At 47.0% G+C, this 12,065-nt stretch overlaps 1 protein-coding gene across 1 annotated transcript; it reads left to right on the top strand.

Annotated features, from left to right (window-relative positions):
• The first annotated feature begins 3,193 nt into the window (after positions 1 to 3,193).
• LOC135400541 (uncharacterized) lies at positions 3,194 to 9,635 on the top strand. Its single transcript, XM_064632377.1, has 5 exons — positions 3,194 to 3,420; positions 6,880 to 6,959; positions 8,505 to 8,588; positions 8,785 to 8,817; positions 9,561 to 9,635. Exons 1-5 carry the CDS (start codon positions 3,207 to 3,209, stop codon positions 9,633 to 9,635), a joined length of 486 nt encoding a protein of 161 aa, XP_064488447.1. The 5' UTR covers positions 3,194 to 3,206.
• Positions 9,636 to 12,065: the final 2,430 nt, after the last annotated feature.

Below are 12,065 nucleotides of genomic sequence, written 5' to 3'. Positions count from 1 at the left end.
GTGCGCAGAAAGCACTACCGAAGCTACCGTCACATTCTCCGACCAGATTGTCATCGTCATGTCATAGTATAAGTAATCTGCCTTGCGGCTATTACGGCTAATGACCATTCTCCATGGGAAGAAGACGAAGAAGGAAGGAGATATGCGCGAAGGCGCGAGGAAACGTTTTATTCGCTCCGCAAGTTCGCGATGTCAATGCGCATGACGTCACGGTGACGTTTTTAAGACGCTCCTGATTGGCCGGAGGAACCGTGTGCGCGCTTCAAGAAGGCAAACAAAGGAACATTCGATGCACGGAGTGACCCCGGAAGGGCTAAAACGGCTCTGATTTCTGTATTAGAGGTCGCACTTTTCGTTGGGGATGATCTTGGTTTCTCGACGAAAGACAAACGGAAGTTTAATGCAATATGTTTGCTGAAGTTTGAACTATTCGGCTCTCGTATAAGTTCGCTCGCGCGAGCATCCTGCAAACATTTTTCTCATTGTGTTCAAATTACGGTCTCGCGGAGTAGGCAACTATTTAGGCCGAACAGCGAAGTCCTCGTAGAAATAGTAAATTTAGTCATATGGAAGCTCTAATGGTCTAACCTACCGTGAACGACAGGGAGACTACAACCATGCCTCAGCACGCGTACGAACTTGCATCTTCCACTGTGAGGCAACTGGAACCTGATACTGAGGCAGTGGTACCCGAACGGACAATGATCAAGCTCGTTCATGGTAAAGTATGAAAAGTCAGTCAGCAAAGCACTGTAACCAGGCGTTGGTATTCAGACTGTCAGTGGACGAAGTCGAAAGAAGTTTGTCGTTCGAACAGTTCTGGGAACTCGAAGCCATTGGAATACCTGTCGAAAAAGACGGCGATGCGGACGACTCAGTTCTACAACGCTTTAGGGAGACGGTGGAACAGAAAGATGGACGATATGAAGTGTCACTTCCAAACAAGGACGAGCAATCTGGGAAACAACCAGGAAGTTGCTCTGAAGAGGCTTGGTCAACTGACAAAGAGGCTTACCAGAAACGAAGAGATGATGAAGAGATACGATCGAGGTATAAACAAACAAAAACTTTATATACAAGATGTTGAATGGGGAGTTTCATCGCCAGGGGCGATACTCTACCCCATTGCTCGTGGTGATGCGGGGAATGAAATAATGAGCCCCTTCAAGAATGTCTCCTATACAACTTGGTTCCAGGTTTCAAAAAAAAAAAAAAAAAAATACAAAAGAATCAGATGGAGAAAGATTCAGCGAGTAATACGAACGTTAAATGCATTCAAATAGCGAGCTCCTTCAGAACCTGCATTGTCTTGCCTGCTTTCTGAGTCTATGAAGTGTCCTGGTCCTGCAAGAGGAAAACGTCGTTCCGCAGCTGATCGCGAAGTTTTCTTTAAAAGCTAGAGTCACTAAATATTGGTACGGAGTATCGCATTTGTTTTCCGCACCGGAGCAGCCGTTCGGTGTCCGTGATTGCGCCGATCGTGTCACGTGGTTTTCCAAGAACGCGCCGTCCATGTTGAGTCCCCTCTATCAAAAACCGGTTTCATCGGTTGCGAGCTGGCTCGACGGCGCGCTGTTGGCGCGGAGAAGCGGGAGATTGGCGTCCCATTGCTAGGCGATGCACCGGCGCCGGACCCAAGGTGGCGGGCTCACTCGCCGGCGTGGCTCAATGTCTCTACTCTGCTCCCTATTTAGTGACTCTACTTTCACCAGCAGAGCAAGCTACAGTAGTATGCTACATTAACTGTTGCACCCTTCTCGAGATAGTCATTCATACCTTCTTTTTGTCCCAGAAAACTGTGGTCATGATATTTCCCACTGATCGTTGAGTTGTGACTCCGATCCATGGACTGTCGTTTTGCTTCAGGATTGTAGTGACGCAACCATGCTCTGTCAACTGTAACAAGTCGTTCAATGAAAGTGTCACTGGCACGCTCACAATGTTGTATCATCCATTTGGAAGCATCCATTCCGCGATGTTTATGGACATTCAACCATTTCGGCACCCACTTGGATAACATCTTCCGCATATCCAACTCTTTGCATAATTAGGAGTAGATTTATACCCCAAGCAGCACAATGTACTGAAAATCGAGTGTAATAGGGGTGGACGGTATGTGTCTTATATCAATGTTCTTTAGCTGCACGAGCCTGTTCAAGGCCTTCCACCACCCCTATTGCACTCGACTTTCAATACATTGTGCTTCTTGGGACGCAAGGTGTGTAAGGACTTGGGGCCTGTGAGGACACCTAGACAAGGGTAGGCATGCTCATAGTGCCCGCATTAAGGGAGGACGACCAGATTCACGGTAATGGCTTAGAGGCAACACGAGACAGAGACGGTACGGCAGAGCAGAAACTTTTACTCTCTTGTAACTGGAGAGATGTCAGTGCCAGGTTGAGTGCTTTGGAGAGCCTGGTGTGGCGCCGCAGGGCCGGGTACTGAGACCAAGTCTGGGACTGCGTCGGTGAAAAATTCCGGGGCTGTGCACCGGAAGCCGGGAGCGACTGTTGATGCGACGATGCACTAACCCAAGCGTCAGCAGAAGCAAGTCGCCCATGAAGGTCTACAAACTGCCTCGAGGAACGATGTTCTCTTGCCAGCCAGAGTGCAATCGCTGTTGAAGCCCGTCTGCATCTTTATTCGATCTCGTGCCCCTGTTCACCACCCATGCGTCTCTTTCCTCACAATGTCCTTTACCATGACAAGGTGAGTCCGCCCAGATTTGCATGGCTACATGTTGCATGTAGAATTCTTTATGAACCACAAACGCAGTGCGTTCTTTGGATATGCCTCAGGCCTCCGTAATTGTTTTTAAGCCGTTTATTTTACAGCGCGCGGGGACCACGAACCATTTATTTTCAAGTTTGTTCTGCAAAGTAGACTTCGATCAGTTTACATGGAAGTGCAAGATGATGTGCACCGTGTTGATTGAACGGTGAACAAACGCACGTGGAACACAGAGATTCGCTCGAATTCGACGGGCAAATAAAGCAGAGAGTAACCCAGATACGTTTGCTCACCTCGCACTAGAACACTACCTGCAGTCGACGGATGACTTTTCATATTGGCACTTTCCTTCCTGATGGGCTGTTGGAGCAAGGCTGATGATGTTGTTCAGCTTTCGCTCTGCACACAGCACTTGCCGTTCGACTTTACACGTTCCCTGCGTATCACCTCCCAAGGTCATTGTTTGATTTTTATTTATGTTAGAGCTTCTCAATACGATGAGTGTTAGGCTCATGTCTGCGCTTCTTGTGCTGCAACGTATCTGGAAGCTGGAGTTGAAAATGCGTGGGCCTTCCCTGTTCGTCTTAGGATGTTGCTTCGTCGTATGTCTCTCTGCATACGACCGGGCAACATTCTTGAAAAGAGTCAAGGGCATGAATCCTGGACAATTCTCGCCATCTTGCAAGAAAGGTAAGGGGAATAGTTCTCTTCCAATGAGAAGGCCAGAGTAAGCAAACAAACAAACGAAAAAGTTGGTTGGCGTAGCTAAGGATAACAGAGGGCGTCAGGATAGTTACCCAAGCGCTTTTGGGGCACCAAAGAAATAATGAGTATACTCACTGCGTGCTGCAGAAAACACGCGCGTGTTTCTGGGCATGAACAGTGAGGACCTTTCCCAGACAGAACGAAACCACCTATGGACTTCGAGGGGATATCCTTCCTCGCAAACACGGATCTCCGCATGGGGGAGACATTTTTTTCTGCGGACGTCCTGGCGACATCCATGTGGCCTCGCGGTCTATACATCCTGTAATTGCAGCATGTTGTGCATGCTCCATAGTGAGTCCAGTTGCTGTAACCTGGCACGTGGATCTGTAGAATGGTCAATTATCGGAACCGTCACCGTTTCGTCTTTTTTGCATCGTGCAATTTTAATCTGGATTACCATAGAATGAGTCATATATCGATTAAGATCGCCTTTTGTTCGAGGGAAGCACGCTGAATTGCAGTCTCGACATTACAAGTGATTATAGAAATACGAAAGCAATTAGATGGGCTGTGAGAAATACAGCTCTCCACTTCGCACGCACGATTTCAAGATCCAGATTGAGAGACAATAAAAGGAATGCGTGCGATAACTACTTGCACTGGCATCGTTTTGCCTGTGCACAACTCGGCCCACACACGAGGAATTCTTGTATTACAAATTTACAATGCTCTTTAGCGTATTATTTTATGAAATGTAAGGGATCGAAAGCCTGGTGTTTAAAGAAATAAGCCGTAACCTTCTCATCCTCCCCCGGGTAATGCAAACAGCAAATTTACATGAAAGAACTGATGTTCTGAGGCTGGAACAACACATCAGCAAATTTACTTTTGTTAGTGGTAGTACACTGTCTTAGGTCTGATCATTCCTTTTCAGTACGACAATCGTAGAACATGGAAAGCAGTCACTTAAATTGTTAGCCACTGCTCGAGAGCCAGCAGTAATCCTGACAGATATACAGTCAAACTCTATAATTACAACGAAACCCAGGGGACAGCAAAAAAAATTCGCAGTAAAGGCATTTTCGTTAAAAAGGATGTCCATTATTGGACCTATAGGGCTCCAGCGGGACCGCAAAAAAATTTGCTGTAGTGGTATTTTCGTTAAAAAGGTGTTCGCTATAAAGGAGTTTGACTGTATAACCAGCCCCCTTCTGGGGTCACGTGACTTCTTTCCTAGAACAGCTTTACCCCCTGCACTCTAAAAACACAACTTCAGCACATAGCACGCTCTGCGCCAATCATTGCCACGATTAACAGGTTATCGCTTACGATTAAGGAGGGAGAGAGGGGGCGTACGCCTTTTTCTGGATATAGGATAACTAGAGAGCGGATTTTTAGTCACTAACAAGGGGCGCTCTTGACCGCATAGCACGCACTATGCTAATGATCATCGTGAATATGACTCTGTGTCCTGATTAGCTGATAAAGTTGGCCCGCACCTTTTAATGTATCAACTTTCCTCCCAATCTGAAGATAAAGCGATATGATTCTGCAGGTTGGTTTTCCTAGAGCGTTTTATGCGATGAAGAGCGCTACCTGTTGGTGCTAAAACTCCGCTCTCTAATAATAACTGACACAAAAAAGGCGTACGCCCAATCTCACTGCGAATCCGAAGCGATAACCATATCGTTCGTTGCAATGGTTGGCCCAGAGCGAGCTATGCGGAGAAGCTCTGTTTTAGAGAGTGTATGCAGTGGAGCTCGTTGACGCTCGGTGAAGCCATGTGACTCAGTGGCTGCAGGTCATTTTGCGCTTGTTTGTGAACATTTATTGTCGTTTTTTTTTTTTTTCACTTTTCACGTTGGATTGGTTAGGTGGGACCTCTATTAAGACTCTACCTGCATAACTTTCCCACAGTTAATTATTCTTTTACAACACTTTGGGGTAGTGTTGTTGTTAAAACACTACCCCACCATTGCTCACACTACCAACCTTCCCGAACCGTACGCTTCGGATCCCTTAACGAGGTGGACCCTCGCCCCCCTCTCTCTCACAAAATTGCTTGGTCCCTGGCCACATCCAGCCCACCAACGCTCTGCCCTCAAAGCTCTCTTGACCTTTCTGGATACCATAGGACTTCGAACCTTATTGTGGAGGGGCTCATTATTTTATTCTCTGCATCACCACCAGCAATGGGGTAGAGTATCGCCCCTTGCGATGAAACTGCCTATTCATCATCTCACAATAAGGTTGTTGTTGTTGTGTTGTTACAACAAAATTACCCTTTATAATTGCTGCAGCTCAACTGTGTGCTAATAATAATCCAGTTCGATTTAATAATAATGACTATATGTGCGTACCTATTATTAGCCCATGAAATAATTACGCTCACTACAAATTTTGCACTATGTTCATATCATTTGAAATCACAGGGACAGAATATTTCACCGCGATATTTTTCCGATCCACATGAGTCACCCGACTATCGGAAAGTGCACAGAAGTCTGCCACGTTTACGACGACACCGCAGCAAAGCGGCGGCAAATTTAACCGAGAACTTTGCCCGTTCATGACGACCTCCTCTCTGAATCGCGACGAAAGCGACACGGCCAGCAACGGTGTCCGCCAGGGATCTCATTACAACCCTAGTGGTTTTTTGTTACCCCCCCCCCTGAAATTTCTGATATGGCTCGATACAGCTCGGGCACCACCCATCACCCCATGTCACAGTCACGAGTTACTTGTCGTTGTTCGGCAAACCAATGCATATATCTGTGAACATGCATCCGTGACCCTAAAGGTCGATTTCTGGGGAAAAAGGCCTGAAAGATGAAAGAAACTGAAAAGGTTAGCCAGCTGTAGGAGTCGCACCCACATCTTCTGGATTACCGGTCCAGGGCTCTACCAAGGGCCTGTCTGCAAAAATTACTCCTCTGCTACTGCAACGATGGCGGCCTTCGCGTTTTTGTGACAGCTTCCTTTCAGCATCGTTGTGAGAGCCGTGGCCACCAACGGCGTCTCAAAGATGAAAGCGGTCGCGTGACAGCCCCGTTGCTATAGCAACTTCGACGACTCACGTGATGCGGAGCGCAGCAGCAACGCGCCCCAGGTTTCTCTGTGGGGTTGCTATTAGCCTCTACAATAGTGACGTCAGTGAATAAACTGAACGAATCTTCCCGCAGCAACTGATTAAAGAAGGACAGTTTGCTAAAAGACTTTGAGAACGGTATAGGTTCGTGTCCCTCTGCTGACATTCGGTGTAGCAGTGAGCATTTGTTTTTCATGTTTGCGACTGCACCACGTGACATGTGCAGCCGCGCTTGATCCTCTCTTGCTTCATATTACACGCATTATTGGTGACAGCATGTGCAGCAGTGTAGCGTGGGATGGAGCTGAAAATGTGTTGCTCAATCACGAATATTTCATGCATGGTACTCCTAGTCTTCATGAAATGCTTCTCAAAGCTGGTGGGACTGATGAAGATGCTGGACTTCACGGGAGATGCATGGCGCAAGTATACGGTAATATGACATATCTTAGAATGGGGGCAAACATTTTTCTTGTCTTGTATACTTCGTTCTACGCATATTGCCTGTATTCCTCAGGCAGCGTTCACACGGGCCAACTTTCTTCACCAACTCGGACCAACGTATTACGACCAACTTCGAGACCGGTGCCGTCTTCGTGTTCTCACGTACCAGCTCGGCAGCTCCCCCAACAAACAACCTTACGTCAGCTTATTTCGTCGCGAGAGCAGCATTCGCTTGAAAAATGCCTATGTGTGTGGTTGTACGGCGTTTAGTTCTTTAATTAAGAAACAACAATTATTTCTCAGCTACTCCTACACCATTTGTAGCCAATGCAATTTATTATCATAAGGTAGTACTGCACTCTAAAAACAGAACCTCACGGCATAGCACGCTGTGCTCCAACCATTGTCAAGAATGATAGGGTTATTGCTTCTGATTCGAAGGGAGAGGGGGTGTACGCCCACTTCCCTTTTCGAATCAGAAGCGATAACCATATCATTCGCGGCAATGGTTGGCACACAGAGTGCAATGCGGTGAAGTTCTGTTCTTAGAGTGTGCACGAACGAAATCACATCGCCCTCAGGAATGCACTTCCGGTATCTATGTGACGCTGTCACGTGGCAATGCTCCTCTCGCTAATTGGTTGATGCACGACCATCCTCTGAAGTCCTCGCTGAAGTCCTTAGAAGTCGGCCCAGGACGCACATTCCCCCAGGGCGTGAGTCGTGACGTTGCCCACATACGTGAGGCCGACAACGGCAAGCCCTATCGCCATCACCACCACCACCACCTCGCTCGGCGACCGATTCCCACCAACACGAGCTGGTCACGGTTGGTTAGGGGTGTCGGCCGACTGCCACCAACTCCGAAGGTTGGTCCGAGTAGGTGCAGGAAGTTGGCCCGGTGGATCGCTGCCCCAGGCTCAAGGAAAATGTTGTCCCTTTCTACAGTTAATCAGCTCGTTTGCACACTTCTCGCTCGTGCTTCGATGGAATGAGAATGCCTGCAGGTCGTTCAGTGTGTGGCATGGTAGAAAGCATTTAAGATCCTTAATAATAGCGGGTATACTGTTCTGTTTACGACACACAAATAGGCGGACGCGCCTTACGTGCTACTCCAATCGGATTACGACCACGCGATATGACATGTTATTATTCCGCGAGGAGACGGGCACAATGGTGTACACCCGGGAGTAATGGTTCTAAAGCCGTGTTCAACTTAAGTAGTCCGTCTGCTCCCAATATATTTCTGTGATGCAGATAGGATGGTTGGACACAGAGAGGCCATGCTCCCTCCTTCGCCACATCACTGTAATGCATCATATTCACTCTGCTTCCGCATTGCTGTTAAGACTGGCCTCATGACACCACGCGAGCCCTCCCTGCCACTCGCCTATACTGATGGTGCCTGGTGGCGCTGCAGTATTTCTCCTGGCGCGCAATTGCGTCTCCTTATCTCGAACGGCGTATGTAGTTGACGGAGTAGATTCTTTCTTTTGAACACAACTAAAGTATAACCCAGATCTATTATTTGCAGGAAATCGAATGCGTCAGCAAGCTTCTGAGCGATGGGTTTCCTGATTACACCGTAGAATGTGCGATGAATTCTATAATGGGTCAGGTACGTATTGTTTGCTTAATTGCCTCGTGATTGGGTACGCAGTGATAATTTCCTTCCCTTATTCCACGGCCAATATGTATAGGAATGGAAGTATCACCGCATTCCCGAGTTATGGATCTATCTATGACTATAGGCAATTATCGGTTGTTTTGTCTTTTGCTACCGAATGCCACATGTAAAACATTAAACATTTCAGTTCATATCGTGCTACAGAAGTCCGGCATTTGCGGTGAGTTCATATTCTGCCAGTCTCGGGATTACATCATTTCAGCTGGACTCTTTATGTGCCTGTAATACCCATGTCATACGGCAAACTGAATGGCATTCCTAGCGAATGACAATCGCACCGAATGTCATTCGTTTGTCTTGCATCGAGCTACACGACAGGATGTCATTCGCAAATGATGTCAATGTCGATCATTAAAACACCAGGGCCGACCATCTGAAGTATTATACAGGAACATTAGTTATGTTTCTATTTATTTTGGTCGAAACTAGCGAAACATTCGATTATTTCACAAAATCGTTGCCTTTTCAAAGACACTTTATTGGCTAAGTACGACAAGCAAAGACCACTAAGAAGCCTATCTGCACCGCACTTGGCAACGTGGCGACTGGGAACGAGGGTGGTTCTCCGAAAAACAGCGTTTAGACATCCTTCCTTCGTGTCAAAAGTTACCAAATTCGTAATAAAATATTGGAGTGCAACTTTTCATTCGTCTTTCATCTCTTCGAACGGTTTATTGTTGCTGTTTTTGCTACCGCTCTACTGCGAGGGTACGTTGTCAGTGTGAGAAAGAAAAGCGAATGAGTTCCCCGAACTCATTCGCTGGGCGAATATCATTCGCATGTATTGCCATTTGATTTCACCGTGTGACACGAATGTCATTCAGCGCGAATATCATTCGATGGGAATGACATTCAATTTGCCGTATGACATGGGTATTAGACATTGTGTTCGTACGCTTGCAGGAGTACGCAGGACCTGAAGACATGGCAGAGCTTAATCCAGCCCTGGTAATCTCACCCTTCCTCTCTTATGTTTGAAATCAATGTGAGCTACTACACATCACTGCATGTGTGTGCGGGGAGGATTTCTCATAACAGAATTGCAGGGGACATCTGGGTCAGAACTAATTCGAATCTCTCCACATAATGCAAGAACACCTTGAGCTCGAGGAACGTAAAAGCAGGGAAGGGTAATGGTAACGGAAACAGAAACGGTATATTACCGAAATTGGAGGTGGTAACGATAACGGAAACGGAAACGCATACCACGGTCCGCCATTACCGGAAACAGAAACGGAAACGAATTTATCGTCCGGTATTGAATTCGGGTAATGACTATTCCTGTTGTGCGATGACATTTGAGTGACTTTTCATTTTTTGTTTTTGTTTTGATGACTCCATTCCCTGTAATGCTCTAAATACTACACGAAAGCGCGGAAGGAAAGCGCAATTTTGGATCTCAACGTTGCATCCGTAGCTTACATCGTCCCAGTCTTCATAATTCCATGACATCAACACATCGCTATACTCCACCATAGCACGTGGATGACAGCCTACTATTTAGTTACTTATTTTGTACTTTGTTCTTTTTTTTTAAATTTCACCGTGGCCATGACAGCATTATTTACTACTGAGAGCGTCTCCTTATGAATGCTACACTGAAAGAAGGTTACGCCCATCTGGTGTTGCTGGACTCCGAGTGACTGAAGACATGTTCCTACATTTTTTTAAGTCTTGCAAAATTTGCGCATCACAACGACGTAAAATTACTTGTGTTGTGTGTACGCGTGACACCGAAGGCACTTGGGCAAAACAGGGTGCTGACAGAGCTGCAAGGGCTGCCCTCTCGCAGCTCTGTAACAACCGTTCCATTACCGGAAACAGTAACGGGAACCTAACGGAAACGAAATTGAAGGGCCGGTATCAGAAACAGATAACGGAAACGAAAATATAGCAGTAACGAAAATAGAAACGGTAACCAAAATATGTCCGTTATCCTTCCCTGCGTAAAAGACGCCACACACACGAAGGCTCAAGCTCAAGGTTTTCTTGCACTATAAATCTTCACCAGCTAGCCGCCATCATCTCAGTTCTCTCCACGTAAAATGGGATTAAGTATCGCGAGCAGTGAAACAACCCAACCGTCATCAAAATAAAGTGATGATGATGATGATGATGATGACGGAGAAAAATATGGAGACGTAGGCCCTACTTAGCTCGAGACAGGCTACTCCAGAGCGATTATGTTAAAAGAGTTCTGCACAGTCCGTAACACTCTGCTACTACGGTGTTACCTATCAACCTATCCAACCTCACTGCTCAGGAAGCCTTGTTGCGTATTATCGATAAGAAGTGGATAGAGGGAAAACTGCCTTCCAGTTGGAACATCTCCAAGGTGATTCAACTTCCGAAACCTGGAAAATACCCCCGAGATTTGGCATCGCCCAGACCTATAAGTATGTCGGGCTGTGTCTGCAGGCTGCGTCTGCAAAGTTATGGAAAAAATTGTACTCAGCCGCTTAGAATGGGCACTAGAGAGAGAAAAACTGCTTCCAGAATGTTTTCCGTACGGTCCGATGTACTGTGGACGGAGTATTGCATCTGATGACGTTTGTGGAACATGAACGTGCTCGTCATGTATCACTGCGGCTGCGTTTTTTGACATCAAACGAGCATACGACACGGTCAGCTACAGCCACGCCCTCTATGCTCTGTACGGCCGAAGGATCCGCGGTCGGACCCTCCGTTGGATAGCAGACTACCTCAGCGGCAGGACAGTGTATATGCATACTGGAGATGCAGATAGTGATCATCACGATCTTTCAAGCGGAGTGCCTCAGGGCCGCGTCCTGAGCGCCTGCTTTTCAACGTGGTTACGGCACGTTTACCACATTGTCTGCCCAGAAATGTGCACACTAGTATGTACGCCGACGACATATGTCTATCCAATACTTTGTACTTCATCTCACCTTAGTTTTTTTTGTACAAGCGGTGGATGTCCCACGAGAGATACGCACTTGCTGAAGTTGTAAATTGACTATCATCATCATTTTACGAGTTTTTTATGCATACAGTAACTATTACTGTCATCTGCAACGGTCGTATGTCCGCTTTTGCGCGTTCAAAATTCAAATTTCCTCTGTCCAGTCATGATGGAGATCTCGCGGGCCGATGCGTGGCGCCCCTAGCAGATAGCGCCGACGGCCCTTGCATAGGAGTTGCCGATTATAACATGGTCGGTATAATCTAGCAGGTCGTGGTTAACACATTGCTCGTAACACGCACACAGAGCAGGACCACTTGGCACGACACTCCGTTTGGCTGACCTAGAGTCACTAAATAGAGAGCAGAGTAGAGACACTGAGCCACGCCGGCGAGCGAGACCGCCATATTGTGTCCGGCGCGGCTACGTCGCCTAGCAATCGGACGCCAATGTCCCCTTTCTCCGCCGGAAAACAGCGCGCAGTC

This window comes from Ornithodoros turicata, chromosome 7, assembly GCF_037126465.1.
Source record: "Ornithodoros turicata isolate Travis chromosome 7, ASM3712646v1, whole genome shotgun sequence".
Lineage (NCBI taxonomy): Eukaryota > Metazoa > Arthropoda > Arachnida > Ixodida > Argasidae > Ornithodoros > Ornithodoros turicata.
Note: the sequence above shows the minus strand (reverse complement) of the source record. Positions and strands in the feature narration are given on the sequence as shown.